Source organism: Gigantopelta aegis, chromosome 9 (genome assembly GCF_016097555.1).
Source record: "Gigantopelta aegis isolate Gae_Host chromosome 9, Gae_host_genome, whole genome shotgun sequence".
Classification (NCBI taxonomy): Eukaryota; Metazoa; Mollusca; class Gastropoda; order Neomphalida; family Peltospiridae; genus Gigantopelta; species Gigantopelta aegis.
The window spans coordinates 31,651,885-31,673,932 of NC_054707.1; the positions used below are offsets into that span (position 1 = coordinate 31,651,885).

The following is a 22,048-nucleotide window of genomic DNA, read 5'->3' on the forward strand; positions in this document are numbered from 1 at the left end:
CACATGTATTTTGGGCACAAAGTTTATCACCTTCAGTTTAGTATATCTAAAGCTATGAATATCGGATTATCCTATCTAGTAATTGGAAAAATAAACATAAAATAAACCAACAATAAACTATATAACATTAAAGAAGCTACAATAAGAAATAAAATGTGTTATTTATTTTTACGACAATCCAGCCTTTCTTATTCTGCACTGCACCCCCTCCTCCCCCCCACTTTCTCCAAATAAATCACAGGTAATGGAGTGTAGACAAAATACACCTATGTCACTCATCAAACATGTCCATTCAAACTTTGATTCTGTATCGAGCAGAGTAGGATTATATGTATATGTAGATTATGGAATTTTTAAAAACATCAACTGTGTAAATCAAAAGAAAATAAATGTTCAGACTACTGGTGAAAGATGAATGAATTTGAAGCACATTTTACGGACTCAGCAAAAGTTAAATGGGAATGACAGTTTAAATTTAAAATTTAAATGTGACAAAAGTTTAATAGGTAACAGCCTCACATAAATGAGTACATGTGTCTATATCATTCTGTGTGTTCATGCATCTGCTATAGTAACACAACTGGGCCATCAACAGGTACAATGAAGTCCTATTTATTTAAATGACGACAGGTATTCAACCATTCTCTCCCATAATGTCATCTATACTGAAGTCCTCCGTTTCTATCTTCTCCATTTTTGCACAAGCTGCTATTAAGGTATCTTGTACTATCTTCGTTTCTTCTGAAAATACATAATTAATATAACCAATTTAAGAATAATTCAGTAAATATAGCTCATTTGTGGAATATAGGTTGATCATATTCATTTATGATTAAATATGTTTCTAATATTTTTTTTCCCTTTTTTTAAATAATAATTGCCATCTTGGATTTCAAATCACCTTGTAACAGTAAAGTAGATTTGGATATACACCACCGCTGAATGTTCCTTGTAAATTATAACAAACATGAACATCCAGCATGAAAAGACAGGTCTCGAAGATCATTAAATCAGGACTACCTCTGGCTCCCGTCAAATTCGCCAAATGAAAATTTTAAAAACATTTGGCAAAATTATTTTACGTAATTGATATTTTGTTAGAAAATAACTGGGTTTCTGCAGTTTTTGAAGTTTAATAGATAATTTGGTGAAATGTTCTGCTCACCCAGAGCTAGCCGTGTTAAATCCAGTACTGACTTCAACCCAGTTTTAGTGCACCGTTAGACTTGTGTGTGTGACTTTTTGCCCGTGTTAAATGTCTGTGGCATTTTATAAAAAAAAAAAAAAAAAAACAAGAAGGAAAAGAATTGGCATTAATTTTATATATGGTAGGTTCAAAAAGCTTCTGCACAGATTTATTCCTGAATCTATTTGTCTTAAATAATCTGCGTTTCTTGTTACTTTTAAAGCGGCTATTTCTTATATCTTACTCACCATCAGATCTGCACTGTCTTAGTGCCTGCTGAATTTCCTTTCTGTGATACTTGATGAGAAATTTCTGACAGGATCGGATTGTTCCTACACAAAGAGAGAACAAGCTGGAATTAAATAGGCAAATTTAAAAAACATAGATCTACATTTAACTTCTTCCCAAAAAACCAACATTGATCATATACTTTCATTTGAAAGAGCATCTAAATTATGTAATTGCAGTGACTGTTTGCAGCAAAATATTAAATGGATATGAAATGGTTTACCTTTTTCTGGCCCTGAGTAGAAACCTTTAAAGTCTAAACTCAAGGTTTTACAGACCCTAATCTATCTGGCTCTTTGTTTTGAAATGAGTGCCCCATACAGAAATTAATTCTATTCTATAAGAACAATTACAGTTAACATTTGTCTTGATAATTATTGATTATGTAGCGTATATTTATATTTGATCATCACATCAGCAAATCCAAACTAATGAATTTTTTCTATTTTATGAATGATCATAGGAATCTCACTAGTATACATACATCACCAAAATACCCAATGACAGGATCATTACAACACTGTAACATTGCACAAATTGACCATGCTAATTCGCTAACCTCCAACATACATCAAAATACCCATTGACAGGATCATTTCAACACTGTAACATTGCACAAATTGATCATGCTAATTCGCTACCCTCCAACATACATCACCAAAATACCCAATGACAGGATCATTACAACACTGTAACTGCACAAATTGATCATGCTAATTCGCTAACCTCCAACATACATCACCAAAATATCCAATGACAGGATCATTACAACACTGTAACTGCACAAATTGATCATGCTAATTCGCTAACCTCCAACATACATCACCAAAATACCCAATGACAGGATCATTACAACACTGTAACATTGCACAAATTGATCATGCTAATTCACTAACCTCCAACATACATCACCAAAATACCCAATGACAGGATCATTACAACACTGTAACATTGCACAAATTGATCATGCTAATTCGCTAACCTCCAACATACATCACCAAAATACCCAATGACAGGATCATTACAACACTGTAACACTGCACAAATTGATCATGCTAATTCACTAACCTCCAACATGCAACGTTCGAAAGAAGCCATTATGTTGACCAATGGTCTTGATGAAAGACATGGCTGACATCACCATGAGATGACAGCTCCTCATGGTCTGAACCAACAGCATGTTGGTTCTAGGATTCAAATACTTCACTGAAAAACAGGCAAATACACCGGCATTATTAAAACGATTTGGTTCGAGGATTCAAATACTTCACTGCAAAACAGGCAAATACACAGGTATTATTAAAATGATTTGGTTCGAGGATTCAAGTACTTCACTGAAAAACAGGTAAATACACAGATATTATTAAAATGATTTGGTTCGAGGATTCAAGTACTTCACTGAAAAACAGGTAAATACACAGGTATTATTCAAATGATTTGGTTCGAGGATTCAAGTACTTCACTTACTGTTTTGCTATTTGGGAAAGTGCAGATCTATATCCATTTCAACTCGATTTATAATCCTTATTGTGTAATACATCTAATTATAATTATACCTGTGTTAAACACTGTTGCTGTGTCAGAACCTTTATGAAAAAAAGAGAAATGTTTTTAGAAATACAAAATTTAAAAGTGTGTTATGTAATGCTGTTAAATGCACACACCCCACTCCCCTGTAACACCACATAACATTTGGACGTACATCCTCCTACCCTCTTGAGTGTTACTTAATATTTGAATGGCCCCTATATGGGAAACCAAATTGACAATTACATATTATTACCTGCCAGGGGAAAAACAAAATATTACCTACCACTTAATCTGTTACTCATGGCTGCCCCATAGTCACCATGATAAAGCTGTACGGCTTTCTTGATGATCTTGCTCAGAAAATATCCAGCATTGTTCATGTCAAAATTCTGCCCATTTTCCAGAACAATTTCACAAAGTAAATATCTGCAAACAATATGATAATTTATAAAATGAATGAATTTATTCATTATTTTGACATCAAATAAATAAATATATTAAAAACTACCATAATCTTGATGACTTAGTAGTAGAGTACTATTTATACAGCTACTGATTCAATCTAATTAAAATTAGCTCCACTATTACATGTGGATCTAAAGACAGCCAGTTGGAGCTCATGTCCACCAATCAAAACCTTACTTGCAGAATCATGCCAGTGATTTAAAAATAATTTGAAAACATTCCGAATTATCCTGAGGGTATACGACATGTTTCGTGTGAATTACGAATGCCTTAAAACATGTTTTATTTTATAAAATAAATAATTTGTAATGTAAAACTGAAGACTGATTTAGTTTTATTTTATTTTATAAATAAATAAATAATTTTTAATGTAAAATTGAAGACTGATAACCCACCCCGTACGTATTGGTATGGTTCGCTGTACTGCGGCCACTAAAATAGACTCGCCCGATATTTTTAGAATTTGTATGCTCCCAAATGACGTTATAAAAGGCGAAGTGTGATTGGTCAATATTTAAATTATTATTTACAGACGAAATGTTACCTGGACATTGGGGACTATGCAGTGTTGTTAGTTTTAAATCACTGGCAGGATTCTGCAAGTAAGGTTTTGATTGGTGGACATGAGCTCCAACTGGCTGTCTTTAGATCCACATGTAATAGTGGAGCTAATTTTAATTAGATTGCTACTGATTACACCTGAGATAACAGCAATTTGTTAAAGAGCTCTGCAAAATGACTTTTTAAGTTTTAAGGAAAGAAGGAAATGTTTTATTTAATGACACACTCAACACATTTTATTTACGGTTATATAGCGTCTGACATATGGTTATGGACCACACAGATATTAAGAGAGGAAACCCACTGTCACTTTATGGGATGCTCTTTTCGATTAACAGCAAGGGATCTTTTATATGCATCATCCCACAGACAGGATAGTACATACCATGGCCTTTGTTACACCAGTTGTGGAACGAAAAATAGCCCAATGGGTCCACCGACAGGAATCGATCCTAGATCGATCGTGCATCAGGCTAGTGCTGTACCACTGAACTACGTCCCGCCCCCTTTTAAGTTTTAAGTGCTGTGGTGAAACAGCTTGGGGCAGGATCTGGCTCAGTCAGTAGAACAGTGCAGTCACCTGAGGCACTTGGGTCAGAGGATCAAACCTCCTCGGTGGACCCATTCTCTAAATGGGTTTTCCCCATCCCAACCAGTGTCCCATGATTGGTTTATATGTCATTGGGAAAGTGCATATAAAAGATTTATTCCTGCTAATGAAAAAAATGTGGGTTTTCGATGAAATATATTTCTAAATGTATATTTCTTGTTTAGATTATCCGCTTCTAAACACGTTAATATTTGTCAGTTTTCACCAGAAAAGGTGAGTGATCACTCCCACTCCCCTCCACACTCGCCTGGAAAGTTGTAGGAGAGCAGCAAATTGATCGCCATGAAGTAAAATTTTAATATACCGTGAAACTCCTCTAAACCGGACACCCTCAGAACCAAGTCAAAAGTCTGTTTTTTACAGGTATCTGGTTTAGAGAGGTTCTCACCTGCACAGATATTTAAAAAGGGACCATGAAAATATTCAATTTTGAGGGAATTCCGGTTTACAGAGGGTCCGGTTTTGAGAGGTTTTATTGTATTTTATTTGAAACTTCATGTGATCGATTGTCTAACACATTTTCTGTAGCGTGATCTACAGCTCGGCTTAAGTTTGCTCTTAGTGAAGACTGTGGTAACACTGCACAAACTTATCAGAAAAACTAGAAACACATTGAACATACATGTATAAAAAGTGATATTCCAACAAGAAAATGTTCTTGACGTGTAATTTTAGTCATAATAAAGATTCCATTAGTCAAAACATGTTACACAATAGTCATAAAGGACTCTTTAAACCTTTAAAATACATCATCCATTTCAAAAACTTCCTATCACGTGGTTATTCTTAGATTCAAACTGTTGATGTCTCCAAATAATCGTAAATATTAAAACTACCATAATCTTGATGAATTAGTAGTATAATACTAATGTTACTATTCCTGCTGCTAACAGTAACACCTGTGAAAACTTCAGTAATACATTATGAAGTTTTCCATAGAAACATCACTTCCAAACCCTTTAGTTATACAATACACTGACAATTTGACTAATAATAGAACTGATATGATACATCTGTTGAGGCAGTTATGATGTCATAGGACCTATGTCATGATATGATGGGGGAAGAAATATTCGCTTTAAAACAGAAAGCTCAAACCATATAAAGTATTACAAAAAATAGCGTAGGTTATTTATTACATGTTTCACGAATAAAAATAGTACCGACATGGTGCCTTTAAATTCAATGTTTGACACTTTCTATGCATTTCTTACCGGAACTTCCATCACGGACTACTCGACTAGTGCATTTTGGGCTACACCAACACAGAAGCAACAACACGAGGTACTAGTACAAACAATCTGGTTGTCTTTTCCCCCCAGTAGAAATAAAATATAAATAAACAAAAAGATTTCGAAGAAGAGTATAACACAAAAGAAACACACTGCAATTTTTAGTTAGTTATGTCAAATGGCCAGAATATTATAAATGATAAAACCTGTATTTTCGCCGAACCATAACGCCTGCACAGTATATTTTATTCGTTCGTAAGTTTCCGGATAAACTCGTAGTGTATATCGGCTTATTCCGGTACAGTTAGATGATGATGATGATAACTAAAGTAGTGTCGGAAATAGAATAAAAATGATTTTCGTCAATTATTTCTTTCATATTAAAGTGACAAGTAAATATTTTGTAAATATCTATTTAATAATACTCTACCTAATTTACAATTTACTTGTTTTGGCTCTCATTGATGTACAAGGTGGTGTTTACTCTTTAAATTAAAATATTAAGTCAGTAAACATGATATTTGTGACCTTTATTGGAACAGACTATAACACATTTTGATCATGTGTCAATTTCATTTACCCATAAACAAACTTTTAATTTAAAACTGCAAGTTAACTAATTATTTTGAATTGCAGCATAAATTATTAATTATGACCAGCATATTTAATTTACACAATCGTGCAACAAGCTTAAAGGTGCTATATCATAGTTATATGTTACTTGTAGCCAAAGTTAATCTTGATGAACTAAGTTATATGTGAGCATCTGTTTGTGATAAAGATTCTCCAATAAAAATGTATTTTCTATTAGTAAATAAAATTATTTCCTATAATCATTTATGGGCATATAGTTAAAGGTGTAGTTTTTAAATGTTAAAGCAAAATATAATAAAAACATATCTGCAATAGCTGTCATTATGCAACTTTGAGATAGCACCTTTAATACCAGTATAATAGATCACAAACTCAAAATGGTTCTTGACAGTTTTGCTTAAAAGTTACTTATAAATGTCTACAAATATTTTGCTTTGGAGAGGAATAGGGGTAAACTGTCATCAGAAACAGTCCCTCATATATTGTAACAGCAATGAAACTGACACATGTTAATCAAAATTTATTATAGTCTGTTCCAATAAAGTGCTGTGACGGAACATGCTCTTAATTTGTTTTCGCCTGTGGCGATATTAATTGTTTTAGAGAGCCGTGTGCAGTTCCAAATTGCACTTAAGCCCAGATAGGCAACTTGTTACGTGATACCTTTGCGCGACGGTCGTCTAATACACACCCAGCCCAGATGCAGAGCCCAGGTGGCCAGTAGTTACGTAATACCTCCGCAAGTGCGGTTTTTACAACCGTGATTTCTGGCGAACTGGCGACAGCCAGTCTGACGATCTAAGAAAATATACCGACTCAGGGAGAGGTGGAAATATCAGATGATAGGTGAGGTACCGCATTGTACCCCCAGGCGATATTCGCTGTCTCTGAGAGTTTTGAATAAATAGCTAGGATTTTAGATATATCGAGGAGAAACATAGGAAGGCTCCAGGGGATCGCTGTCCATCCACTGAACGATCTATATTAGTTCAGACGGGACTTTGGTAAATATATATTTTCTGCTCTGTGTATAACCTTGATGTGATTGATGTGACTTTCAATATTTTAATACTGTATTATACCAATATTATTTAGACGGTGCTGCCGGTCATCTGACGCAGTAATCTGTAGGCTCACTGTCCTAAATAATTATAAAAAGCTTAACCAGTCATCCTAGAGGACCTAGGTAAACTGTAGGTTATTGTCTGTATTGTGATAGGTACCAGTATTAATTCTGTGTTACAAGGTTACTGAATGAGTAGTAAGGGTTAATTAAAAATTAACCAGTTAGGAATAGAGCTGTAATTCCTTTATTAATTAAGTTCCCCTGGAAACGTTTCTCAATTATCACACGTGTGTGTGTGTGTTAGCGTTTCTCAATTATCACACGTGTGGGTGTTGTGTCACAGTGAAGTGATTAGCATATTGTGTAAACTAGACACCTAGAGATTAACTAATTAAGTGATCAGTTCTGGGTTGTTATTATTGTTGTTATTAATTAACTACTGCGGCAGTACATTTGTCAGCGTAGGTTAATACAGATTCCAAAGTGTATTGTGTTTTGTTGTGTTTTCTAGTGAACTAAACGTGCTATAATAATATATACTTTATATAAGATCGTATCTCTGATCATACCTAGACGAGCCACAGCGGGTATAACTGCCTGTTACAGAGAGATCTAATAGATATACAGTTAGGAGAGATATTTGGACAATCGTGTTTCATTCAGTTACGGGTATTATAGGATCCCCGTGACAGGAGTAGAAAATTGGGGCGCTCATCCCGGATCTGAAACGGGACATTCATATTTAAAAAAGTATTGTTTGTAAATGGGGGCTTTATAAATTATTTTTACAAATTACCAGAAGTAGCAACGTTGTTCACTAGAAAATTAATTAATAATAAGTGCGTTATATCTAAACATGGATAAGAATTTGCTGGATAGGCCTACACTCAGTGTAGTGGAGATTAAGCGAGCACGTAAGGCCGAATTAGTTGAAATCGCGGGTGAGCGAGAAATTGATTTAACATCAGCTAAAACCTTAGGAGATATAAGGACAATTATTATCCAGGAAGTTTTTGGTGATAGTCCTGTTATGGAAGACAGTGAGATTGTTCCAGAAATAGAGATAAATGAGTTAAGTGTGGAACAACAATTAGCTTTTAAAAAGCTTGAGTACGAAAGAGAAGAACGTGCATTAGATAGAGAGAGAGAGAAGAGAGAGATAGAGAGAGAAGAGAGAGATAGAGAGAGAGAGAAAAAAAAAAAGAGAGAGAGAAAGAGAAGAGAGGGATAGAGAAGATAGAGATAGAGAATTCCAGTTAGCAAAATTAAAGGTGGAACATGAGTTAAAGTTGAATACTGAAGAAGTCAGACGAGAAGCCGGAAATGGGTTTAACATGTCGGAGGCTTATAGATCAGTGCCTGTATTTGATGACCAGGAGGTAGATATGTTCTTCCAACTTTTTGAACGGGCCGGTAAGCAGCTAAATTGGCCGCAGTCTTAAGTGGACATTGTTAGCCATGTCTAAGTTTAAGGGGAAGGCTAGTGTAGCTTATAATTCTATGAGTGATGAGCGAGCAAGTCAGTACGACCTAGTTAAGGCGGCAGTGTTGAGGGCGTATGAATTACGACCTGAGGATTATCGTTTACGGTATAGCGAGTTGAGAAAAACACAGGGTCAGTCTTATAGTGAGTTTGTGGCTAAGAAGGCAGAGATGTTTGATAAATGGGTGGTGTCTCATCAGGTAGAGTCATATACCGAGTTACGGGAGTTGTTGATCTTACAGGACATTAAAAATGGATTACCAGTTAGCTTACTTATTCATTTAGAGGATCGTGATGTCAAAAAGATAGAGGAGGCAGGCATAGTGGCAGATGATTACGTGTTAATACACAAAGCTCAGGCAGTACAGGGTAGCTCTTTACAACAGGGTGATAAGAAGAAATTTCAGCCAGGTTTTTCCCGGGAAAGTAACTATCTGGGATAGTCATCTAGTTGGTCAGCTAGTCAGGCAAGTAATGCACCTGGTGGGCAAAGTAAGGATAAGCCTGCATTATCAGCCAATGCACGAACTTTTCGTCCACATTGCAGTTACTGTAAAAAGGATAACCATCTTGTCGGGGACTGTTTTAAAAGGAAACGCGATAATGCGCAAGTGGTCGGTTTAGTGAGGTCAGCTCCGTTAGCGAGAGAGTTAATGGTTAGTCCCATGGCAGAGAAAGTAAACCTGTATGTGTCCACTGGTATGGTTTGTGATGTGAAACAAGAATTGAGTCCTAAGGCAATATCAATCTATCGAGACACCGGCTGTAGTCAGTCGCTAATAACGCAAGAGTGTTTAGCTGGTATTGAAAATTCAGATACAGGACGTAGTTTGGCTTTAACCTCAGTTACTGGAGAAAATATGGTTGTCCGGTTACATAATGTTTTCTTGTGTTCGAAGTTTGTGACGGGACCAGTCATTATGGGTGTTGTGAAGGACTTGCCTTTTGAAAACATAGGAGTTTTGTTGGGTAATGATTTGACTAGTCAATGTTGTCAGCCGCAATGTGACCAATTGTTAATTGAAGACAGCCCTTTACCCATAGAAGAGTGTGAGGTTGATGAGACTAGATATCCTGCGTGTGCAATGACTAGGGCTATGGCCAGTAGGTTAGCACGAGACCCAGAGGATATTTGTGATTTGTCTGATACGTGTGTGAGCCATGAAATTGGAGTGGATGAGGTTATCAGTAAAATGGTAGATAAGTCAACTGAGGAATTAAATGTGGTGGAACCTGTTGATCTCCCGCAGAGGGGAAATGAACCAGTTGTGTTTGATAGGGGGGACTTACCTTGTAATAGACAAGAGTTAATCCTAGAGCAGGGGGCTGATCCAAGTTTGTTGGCAGCTCGCACTACATTGTTAACTGAGGGTGAGATGGAGGATCAGATGTCAGGGTATTACATGGACAAGGGAGTATTAATGAATAAGAGTGTGGAAAAGGTTGTGCCTGATAGTGAGGAATGTGTGACAAGATGTAGAATTGTGGTGCCCTCTAAGTACCGTCCGTCACTGTTATTGTTAGCACATGAGGACGTGTTTGCTGGCCACTTAGGGCGGAATAAAACTCATAGTAAACTTGCCTCAGAGTTTTATTGGAAGGGAATGTTTGCAGATGTCAGTAAGCATTGTATGTCATGTCATGTGTGTCAGGTTGTGGGCAAACCAAATCAGCTAATTCCTCCCTATCCCCTGCAGAAGGTTCCCATAGTTGGGGAAGCTTTTTCAAAAGTGTTGATAGATGTCGTGGGGCCATTACCGAAAACGCGTTCAGGCAACCAATTCTTGTTAACAATTATGTGCTTAACTACGCGTTTTCCAGAGGCGATTCCCTTAAGGAAGGTTACTGCGTGTGTTGTAGCTAGTGCGCTGCTTAAGTACTTCACGTACACGGGTTTACCAGGTGAAATTCAAAGTGACCGGGGTACAAACTTTATGAGCAAGTTAATCCAGCAAGTACTGTCTATGTTAGATATACGACAGATTCGTTCTGCTGCATTCCACCCCGAGAGCCAGGGCGCCATAGAACGTTTCCACCAGAGCATGAAAAGTATGCTCCGCTGCCATTGTTTCGACAATGGTACTGACTGGGACCAGTCAATTCCTTTCGTGTTGTTCGCAGCACGGGATGCTAAGCAAGAATCCTTAGGATTCACCCCATTTGAGTTGGTCTATGGGCATTCAGCCCGAGGCCCTCTCAAATTGGTAAAAGATAGTTGGTTAGACAAGGATAATGCCGAAAACCTGCTGATATGTAGGGAGAGTTAGAGATAGGTTGTGACAGGCGACCGAACTGGCTAGGAAGCATCTGAGCTATGCTCAGAGCAAAATAAAATCAGTGTTTGATAGGAAGGCTAAGAGTCGGGAATTTAAACCAGGGGATAAAGTGCTGCTGTACCTTCCCATTAAACGGGGTTCATTACAGAACAGGTATTTCGGTCCCTATGTTGTGCACAAACGGGTTAATGTTTATGTTTATTTTTTTTCAATTTTGAAGCAAAATATTGATATTTATGCAATACCAGTGTGATATTAGGAGACATTTTTATAACTAGAGCCAATTATGACCATCAGTATTATATTTTTATCCATATAAGTGGATTAAGAGGAATTTATCAAAGTGTGCAAAAGGCAGCTTCCCGCCATAGTGTTGATTATGTTTTAAAAGGTAAAAAACTAACTGTCCATCTCCATAATAAAATAACAAACCCAGTAATTGCACTTACTGCCAGAATTATACAAATAGGAAAATTTGTAGAGGATCATAACTAACATGGTAAATATGATGTCACATTTGAGGAATTAACCACTTTCACATTCCGTTACAGTACTTTACTATTTTGAAATTTTCTAATTAATTTTACAGAGATTATGTGTGGAATCAACAAATATAAAGTTACTTATCACAAATAAATGCAAAAATATTAAAATATGTCACTTGCACCTTGTTCAGATCCCTAGTCACCAGGGGCTGCCACAGCCACAGTTGCCCCCATCTTATATGCCTTTAGTTTTAGAATAATGAATTTTTTCTATGGTGCTGTCATATCATAGTCATACATGTAATTAGTGGCAATTTTTCTTGTGTCACTTGTCATTTGTAAGTGTACACTAGTCACAAGGTGGCCACCTTATCCTACCCCACCCCATGTAGTCATGGGTGTTGCATTGAATTTGTGAATGGTGTTCATCTTTGCACTGAACTACCATAGTAAATGTAATATAAAGGCAAATCTAAAAATATTACAAACACAGACTAGTATAAGTTGAACTTCTGTGAGATAGATGACTTGTACATGCAATGCAAAAGAAATTATGGTAGGTACACAAAACTGATGCTTTAAATTTTTAACACTGGTGTTTAGTAAAGATGGACATATTCATAATATTTTAGCATGTTTTGGTCATATATATGGCTTCTATACATTGTTTCAGTAAACTTTTACTGGTTATACATGCAAAAAACACTGGGTATTTCACATACTTCAAATATTGAAATGAGCATTAGGCAAGTATTTGTTACACATTTGTTCAGAATATTTTTTTGTCATTGTGTTCTCTCAAAATTGTTATTTAAGTCATTAAGTTTAAGAACATGCCACAATGCTGACAACTTTCAACGGAAGAAGTTGTATTTTCCCCCATATTTATAGGAAAATGCTAAAATATCTATTGGACCTTAATTTTGTTGAGTATAGTATAGGCAGATATACTGAACCATATTTGAATAATGCTGCCTCAATATATTAAATACAGTGCAATCTTTAATAGTAAAAGGTTCAAGCAGCCCAAAATATGTGTAAATATAGAAAATAATGCATTTCAGGCATTGCTTAACTTTTGCCGATGAGTATATCATTATTCACATGGTGAAAGGTGAGTCAGAAACACATCACATTTCATCTTTGGGTGAATATGAGGCGAGTGCAACCACTTGTCTCTCATAGAGAGGTCTTTTGTACAGGGAAAATTAAAATAAAAGATACCTTTGATCTACTAAGAAAGAGTAGCCTATGTGATAGTAGCAGATTCCCCTCCCTCTCTCCATTCCCTTGTCTCTTTCTCTCTCTCTCTCTCTCTCTCTCTCTCTCTCTCTCTCTCTTCTCTTCTCTTCTCTTCTCTTCTCTTCTCTTCTCTTCTCTTCTCTTCTCTCTCTCTCTCTCTCTCTCTCTCTCTCTCTCTCTCTCTCTCTCTCTCTCTCTCTCTCTCTCTCTCTCTCTCTCTCTCTCTCTCTCTCACTCACAGCCAGTCGGTCGAGTGCTTGATTGAGGTGCTCTCTCACTCTCTCTCTCTCACTCTCTCACTCTCACTCTCACTCTCTCACACTCTCACTCTCACTTTCTCACACTGAGAGCTCAGTTGGTCGAGTGCTTGCTGGAGGTACTTTCCTGTCTGTGGGAAAGTGCATATAAAACATTGCTACATTAGGAAAATGTAGTGGGTTTCCTCTGCTGACTATGTGTCAGAATTACCAAATGTTTGACATCCAGTAGCCGATGATTAATTAATTAATGTGCTCCAGTGGTGTCATTAAACAAAACAAACTTTTTGGTGAATTGTATTAGATATATGTACATAAAAATACAATAAGTGAATTATTTGCCTGTCATCATGTGAACATTGAATTAAAAAAGATGTTTGTTAAATCTACATAATAGAAGTTTCTTTTTTTTCTCTCTTGTGCTGGTAAATGATATACTTAATATATTATCTATACAGGTCCTATACGGTACCAGTACTCTAAATGCAAACTAATTAAAATTAAGAATTTTTTGTCTGATGTAACTGGTGTAATTTCAGATACATAAAAAGACGATGCCACGAAACGTGGAGATTAAGGCGCGCATGTCAGACCAGACATTTCTAGTAAACCAAGCAGCAGAACTGAGTTCATCTGACGGGTGTTTGATTGTTCAAGAAGACACATTTTTCAATACACCAGAAGGTCGTTTAAAACTGAGACAAATTAAGGTAAATGCCTATATTTATCCCGTTTTAAAACAGATGCTGATATGAGCAAAATCTGTTGTTTCTTGTAATACATGTACCTTGGTGCACAAATAGGAGTTTTGTTTTATGATAGAAAAGCAAAAGTAATTTTTTTCTTCAACTCATATCATTCTTGACACAAATGTGCACAGTTTTTTTTATTTTAATGACACTGAACTATAACTAGATGAATTTTCATTTTTAAAATACAGATGTAATTTTTCCATAAGCAAATACATCATTGATTTAGTTATTGTTTGGCCACAGTATCTAAAATGATGGAATTATTAATGGTTCTATTTCATTCTTTTTCACTAAAAATGGTGATTGTATCCCTTAGGGATAGATAATGCTCTATGGGGAAGGAAGGAAGGAAGAAAATATTTTATTTAATGACGCACTCAACACATTTTATTTACGGTTATAGGGCGTCCGGCTCTATGGGGAGGGGTGTCATGGGGTGAATTACAAAATGCTATGATGAGGGAGTAAAATGCAGCCACTGATCTATAGTTTTCATATTCATCCTTCTGTCAGTCTGATTGTCTGTCCGTCCGTCTCACATATAGTTTCGCACTTTTTTTGTAGATTGCCTCAAGATATTAAGCTGAAATTTTTAATTTAGCTTTGTCATGTACTGTTACAGATCAAGTTTGACTTTCATGGCAATTTACCCATTTTTTTGGGCGAGACATAGCCCAGTGGTAAAGCACTCGCTTGATGCGTGGTCGGTTTGGGATCGATTCCTGTCAGTGGGCTCATTGGGCTATTTCTTGCTTCAGCCAGTGCACCAAGACTGGTACATCAAAGGCCGTGGTATGTGCTATTCTGTCTATGGGATGATGCATATAAAAGATCCCTTGCTGCTAATCGAAAAGAGTAATCTATGAAGTGGCGACAGCGGGTTTCCACTCTCTATATCTGTGTGGTTCTTAACCATATGTCCAACGCCATATAACCATAAATAAAATGTGTTGAGTGCGTCGTTAAATAAAACCTTTCCTTTCCTTCCCCATTTTTGACAGAGTTATGGCCCTTGAACTTGGGAGATAAGAAAATTTGTTGGGTCCAGTAGAGGACATGTAAATGCTTTAGCAGCATTCTCAGAATGCTTGTTTAATTAAGAGATTATTATTTTTATCTGATATTGCCAAATCTAATGAAATCAAACTCCAAGCAAAACCCCCAATAATATTTGTCAAATTACGCCATAATAAAAACAGGAATATGTGTGTGTTTTAGTAGGGGGAGTAGTCATAGTATTCCAAAATGTTACATGGCAGAGGGATGAGGGTATAAAAAATTTAAAATTTGCATTGCGTAATTGTTGAATGGCCTCTTATTTTCCTGTTCTGGCTCCATCTATAAACAAGTTTTACACTGTTCAAAAATACTTTTTGCAGATTGGTAAATCACAAAGTTCAGCCAAATCCAGTTTGTATCAGTCACTAAAATGCAATAAAATAAAGGTTTGTTAAACAGGCAAATTCTCAATTGAGCACATTGGTAAATTTATCATGAGGTATACATGTAGTTAAAATCAAATGCAACTTCAATTTGTAGTTGGTTAACCACATTTTAAAATATGGACTTGTTTTGCAGGGAGACAAAGCACAGCTGATCTATTACAACAGGCCCGATAAGCCCGGACCAAAGCTTAGTGACTATCACGTTACTATTATAGAGAATCCAGGAAGCTTGAAGGTATCGTCTAGATACATCACACACACACACACACACCCCCCCCCCCCCCCCCCCCCGTTTCTGTATCAATGCAATTCCACCGTAACCAGTAAAATGATAGAAACTTCTTATTAAAATTAATATTATCAGTCACATTACTGCAAAGTCCTCTCTTACTATTAGACCGGCCTCGGTGGCGTCGTGGTTAGGCCATCGGTCTACAGGCTGGTAGGTACTGGGTTCGGATCCCAGTCGAGGCATGGGATTTTTAATGCAGATACCGACTCCAAACCCTGAGTGAGTGCTCCGCAAGGCTCAATGGGTAGGTGTAAACCACTTACACCAACCAGTGATCCATAACTGGTTCAACAAAAGCCATGGTTTGTGCTATCCTGCCTGTGGAAAGCGCAAATAAAAGATCCCTTGCTGCCTGTCGTAAAAGAGTAGCCTATGTGGCGACAGCGGATTTCCTCTAAAAAACAGTGTCAGAATGACCATATGTTTGACGTCCAATACCCGATGATAAGATACAAAATTAATGTGCTCTAGTGGCGTCATTAAATAAAACAAACTTTACTCTTACTATTAACATGTCATCTTTGCAAACCAATATCGCGTATCACACTACCTGTCCATTCGGCCAATGTAAATACTGACCATTTCCTGCAGGACCGTGCGGTTTCAGACGTGCAACTTACATTAAATAAACACATTTGCACTAGATTATTCATCCACTGTTCAGTTTAGAGGTGTAAATTTTGGATAATTGTTTAAGTCATTCGGAACACATCATCCGGCTTACTTGGGTCTATTAATAGACATGGGAAACACAATTTCCGGGCAAACATGAAGACGTTTTGGCAACAGTTTCATAACATGCACATGCATGATATGGTCAAAAAACTATTTTAAAATTTAAATATACATTTTAAAACATACTGCATCAAACGTCTTCAACACAAAAATACTTCATTTTTTTGTGTTGGACAAAATGACCGCTGATATTAGTTTGTGACTGTCAAAGATTGACAAATGACAAATTTGTACTGGACAGTGACCTTGACCGGACACATATTTCCTGTTTACTTCAAGTAGATGGTCTCCATAATACAGGGGAGTCAAAACATCTTTGAAAGGACTGTTCATGACATGATGAACGTTTACCGTGACACAAAAATGTGTTAGCATGGGACAGATGTTGCTCAGAGTGCATGCATGACATGCTTTTTATCCCATTCTAACCAGAGCTTCATGACTTATTCCTGTCTATAGGCTAATGCAAGATACCTTGTTTTTATTAAAAAGGAACAGCCACTGCCATTTTAAAGATAGCAAGGTTTTGCTCATTATTAAGTCCAAATATGAAAACAGCCATGTTGAGATACTAAATTTGTAACAGCCACACTGGTGCTTAACAACTAGTACATCAAAGACTGTGGTATGTTTATTCCTGTCTCTGGGCAAATCTCTACCAGTTCTTCACATCTTATTATTATTTAAATGCAAGTGCATATAAAACATCTTACGTTTCTATTTGCCAGAAACAGCCACTGCCAATGTAGTAGTAGCAAGTTTTTGCTCGTTATTTAGTCCAAATACAAAAACCATGTTGACACACTTAATGTAAAATATACCTGTAGATTAAAATGTGGTGAAGTTTCCCTTCCATGGTGTTGGCTTATTTCAGGTTTTTCCTAATAATAGGGATCACCATAGCAGAGTGGGCATTAAGTTCTCACTTTGGGTCAGTTGACTCTTGACATGCATTACATTTGTCTTTTTTTAGACCACTCTGTCAAAAGCGTATGGAATCAAAGGAGTTGTAAAGAAAGAACGTCGTCTCTACTTGGTTGGCCAGACTCGAGTTCATGTAGACTCTGTGGAAGGTCTTGGAGACTTTATGGAATTAGAGGTTCACATTCTTTATTAGTGTACTTAATAAAAGTTAACTGTTGTCCTTACCAGGGAACATTTTGTTTAAAAAAAGTTTTTTATTAGTCACAGTTGGTAATCACTTGAAAATTGAGTAGCAACGACTATTTAACATTTTAGAATTGTGTAGCTATCTGCGATGTGATACTGAACAAAATGTTCCCTGCTTACCATAACTGAAAGTTTTAGTATTCAGGCCCTGATCTAGAATTGACAAAGTAGAAGTGATCCCTTCCCAGGAGAAAGGTTCATAAAAATGAGTGATGTAAACATTTATCGATACATTTCGTAATGTTGTATTTGATATTACAACTCTTGGTACAATGATATACATATGTGTTCAAAAAGATTTATGAGGGAATTTACATCCCTTTGTACATTTACCAGTATATATGGTCAGATGCCAGTTTAAAGGGATATTGTCACAGACCACTGATCTATTTAATGTTCTAACAAAGTATTACCTGAACAAACATAATTTGATGTGTCCCTTAATGTACTTTATTCAACCATCTTCACAACCACTATAGTCCATTTATTAATGACATTTTGTAAAAATAATTGAATTAATGGCAATGGTCCATAATTAAAAAAATAAAATTGCCGAGAGGGATGACATGGATTTCACTCCATCATAGTTCAGTTAAGGCGATACGATAGCTAGATTTGGTTTCCAACAATTAATGTAATTTTTTATTTATTATCCATTTTTAGGGAAATATGGTCCTTAAATCCGAGACAGTATGCCTTTAATGTATGACATATCTAAGCTCGTTTATTTTGCAGGTTGTACTTGATGAAGATCAAACTGTTGATGATGGACAAAAAATTGCAGAGAACTTGATGACGCAACTGGGGGTAAAGAAAGAAGACTTAATACAAGGTGCCTATATGGATTTAATAATCAAACAGAAAAGCTGATGACGGACAGTGTAGTTTGGTACATGTTGAACACTGGAAAGAACATGGCTTTCATAAACATCATATGTGTATTTACGTGTTGATGAACGAAACCTAAATTAAAAAATTTAAAAAAGAAAACATCATTCCGTTTTCTAAGACTGGAATACTGAAAGATGTGCTGTGGTGTTTGGAGGAAATGCAGACCTACATTTCAACAAATCAACACCAGCATGGTCTGTTGTGACCTATATTCCTACACAAAACACTTGTATGCTCTGTGAGTGAGCTAAATCATACCCAGTATATGCATACACGTGTAAATGTTATAAATGACTGGCTGTTAATCATTTTTGGAGTAAAATAAAAAAAATGTACACATACGGATAAGTCAGTTATATATTAAAGTATTCTAAAACAATGGGCTCATAACAAATTATACCATTTTCATAGATGACAAAAGTGAAAAACCCACACATCTCCCAAAGCAGTCTGAGAGTACTGCTAGCGATACATGTCCCCTACCAGACCCAATGTGTTTTCATGCCTCCAAAGTTCAAGGACCATAACTCTGTCAACAAGTTCTGGTGAGGTATATGAATTGCCTGTCAAAAGTAGGTTCCGATGACCTATTATGCTACACAACTGCCATTCCAAATTGTACTTGCATGCAAGGCTTGATGATTCTATATGAATTGATATGGCCCAGACATGGATTTTCTTTAATGTGCAGTAAAGCATAAAAAGTAAGTCATAGTGACCTAGTTATCATCCATGACACACCATCATCCCAAGTTGTACTTGTATGCAAAGTCTGATGATCCTATAGCAGTAATGTGTGAAAATTAGGTCGTAGTGACCTAGTTATGGTACGTGACAATTAGATCGTCGTGACCCAATTATTTTACGTGAAAATAAGGCGTGGGGACCTAGTTATGGTACTTGACACACCACCATCCCAAGTTGTACTTGCATGCAAGATTTGATGATCCTAAATGAATTAATAAAAAATATGCTCCAGACGGACGGACAACAACAACCAATCAAAAAAAGGTGTTTTGTTTATGGACACCTTTAGAACACATTGATTTATTCATTATTTGGATGTCAAACATTTAGTAATTTTTACTTATGGTCCAAGAGGAAACCTGTTGCATGTTTCCATTCGTAGCAAGGGATCTTTTATATACACCATCCCACAGACAGGACAGCCCATACCATACCATGACCGTTGATATGCCAGTCATGGTGTACTGACTGGATGGGGATCAAGCATGAATCAAGTGCACCCCACAACCAGTCAAAGACAGGTGTATAAAAATGAGAAAATTTCCATGAAATTAAAACTTTACCTGTAACTCTACATGATACAGCTATATTGTGGAAAAATGTGAACCGGGCTACCCCATAAACCACTATTAACATTTGACTTGTTTTTAAGGAATCTGCATACGACTGAACCCCGACATCAAAATACTTTTGTTGAATTAAGAAAACCTTCCTAAGTGCACAAATGAGGAAAAGACCAGTAGACATTCAAAATATTTTTATACATAGGGAAATATATACATGACCCCATTTTGCATTGTGCACACTATATTAAAGGCATATTGTCACAGACCACTTACATGGCCTAACAAAGTATTACTTAAAAATATATATATTTGATTTTCCCCAAATGTACTTTATTCAACCATCTACATAACCACCGTACTCCACTTATTAATGATATTTTGTAAAAAGAATTGAATTATGGCAATAGTCCATAATTCAAAAACTAACATTGCTGAGAGGGTTGACATAGATTTCACTCCATCATGATGTAGTTAAAAGTGATGCAATAGCTAGGTTTGGTCTGTAAACATTAATGTAATTTTGAGTTATTATTCATTTTTAGAGAATTAAGGTCCCTTTGGTTGAACCGCTAGGAAACTAAAAAGAGAAACACAAATCGGGTGTCTATATAAAAATTCTAATTTTATTACCTGAACCATTTTAATAATAAACGTTTACAAGAGAAAATACTGTCAACAGTGTTAACTCATGTTAATCAACTAGTTACCAATATGGTAACTTATTAATCAACTGGTTAACAGTGTGGTATCCCTTGTTAATCAACTGGTTAGGTGTTACCTTTAAACCAGAAATACATTTACATGATTTTACTTCATACAACTGCTTGTTTTTAAAAAGGATAATATCTTATGACAAAGATTACGCACAGACCATGTACATGCGGTTGCCCAGTACAAAACGTATAATCCCAGTAAAAACACAAAAAACTAATACTGATATAATTGACATATTCAAAATTAACAAAAACAAACTTGTTATTCACAAGTATCAACATTAAACTAAATTTAATAGTGAAATACAGATAAAAATTTAACAAATTAACACGTTTACTCTTCAGTGTTATTCAGAGCATATCACCATAAAACTATTTTTAAAAATGTATTTCTCTGCTTCCAGTTACTTATTAAAATGCATAGGAAGAATAAAACATTATTATTCTCACAATACACCACCACCCCTACCCAATTTTAAGTATGTAACACAATTCACGTATCACACTAAGGATCACATGATGGATAATTGATCTCTTAAAATCTGATTTAAATTTACAAAATGCCTCCCACATATCAAGATATTCATTGGAGATATTATCCCAGTATAGTCATTAGCAGAATAGTTTCATTCTTGCCTATTTTTAGAAACCCAACTGAACCAACGGCATGAATTCATTAATATTGTGGAGTTGTTGATGTCGATAATTACATAAACATGAGTTACCATATCAATAACATCCTACTGGCACGTTATAGAAATAAATATTTTTTATCTGTAAATTTATGGAGCAAACTTCCACTACCGGTAGCTGTGGCCATTAAAGAACACATCATACTTATAGTGATGAAGTCTGGCCAGTGTATTGTTTGGTACCAGATGATAAACTGAAGCCAGTGGTTTGTTACTATGTTGGAAATGATTTATTTTATCCACAAACTGTGGAGCACCTGGCTAAACAAAGACAGCCATGCTAATTGTGAATGAAAATAAATATTAAAACCTAATAAATGATTTGTTTGGCAGGCCACTGGTGACAATTGAAACTGAATGAACAAAAAACAAAGTTTTGTTTAACGACACCACTAGAGCACATTGATTAATTAATCATCAGCTATTGGATGTCAAACATTTGGTTATTTTGACTCGTAGTCATCCAAGGAAGCCCACTACATTTTTTGTAATGCAGCAAGGGATCTTTTATATGCACTTTCCCACAGACAGAAAAGCACATATCACGGTATTTGATCAGTTGTTGTGCACTGGTTGGAACGAGAAAAACCCAATCAGTTGAATGGATTCATCTAGGCGGTTCGATCCTGCGACACGAGCACCTCAAGCTAGCATTCAACTGACTGAGCTAAACTGAATAAATAATAAATATCGTGCCTTGCTACCTGTTGAAAAGTTCATTTGTTTTACTAATAAGACAGTAATTCTATTATTAAGTACCCATGGGCAGT

At 36.1% G+C, this 22,048-nt stretch overlaps 2 protein-coding genes across 3 annotated transcripts; one reads left to right on the plus strand and one right to left on the minus strand.

Annotated features, from left to right (window-relative positions):
* Positions 1-149: 149 nt before the first annotated feature.
* LOC121380795 (ribonuclease P/MRP protein subunit POP5-like) lies at positions 150-6,121 on the minus strand. Of its 2 annotated transcripts, none has more exons than XM_041509771.1 (5): positions 6,079-6,121; positions 3,288-3,430; positions 2,543-2,680; positions 1,435-1,518; positions 150-741 (listed from the first exon to the last, which is right to left on the minus strand). In XM_041509771.1, exons 1-5 carry the CDS (start codon positions 6,096-6,098, stop codon positions 635-637), a joined length of 492 nt encoding a protein of 163 aa, XP_041365705.1. In that variant the 5' UTR covers positions 6,099-6,121; the 3' UTR covers positions 150-634. The 2 variants fall into 2 exon arrangements, with proteins under 2 accessions (XP_041365705.1, XP_041365706.1); XM_041509772.1 differs by lacking the exon at positions 6,079-6,121 and adding an exon at positions 5,855-5,984.
* LOC121380794 lies at positions 5,882-18,901 on the plus strand. Its single transcript, XM_041509770.1, has 5 exons — positions 5,882-5,924; positions 13,815-13,985; positions 15,606-15,707; positions 17,473-17,598; positions 18,405-18,901. Exons 2-5 carry the CDS (start codon positions 13,830-13,832, stop codon positions 18,537-18,539), a joined length of 519 nt encoding a protein of 172 aa, XP_041365704.1. The 5' UTR covers positions 5,882-5,924; positions 13,815-13,829; the 3' UTR covers positions 18,540-18,901.
* Positions 18,902-22,048: the final 3,147 nt, after the last annotated feature.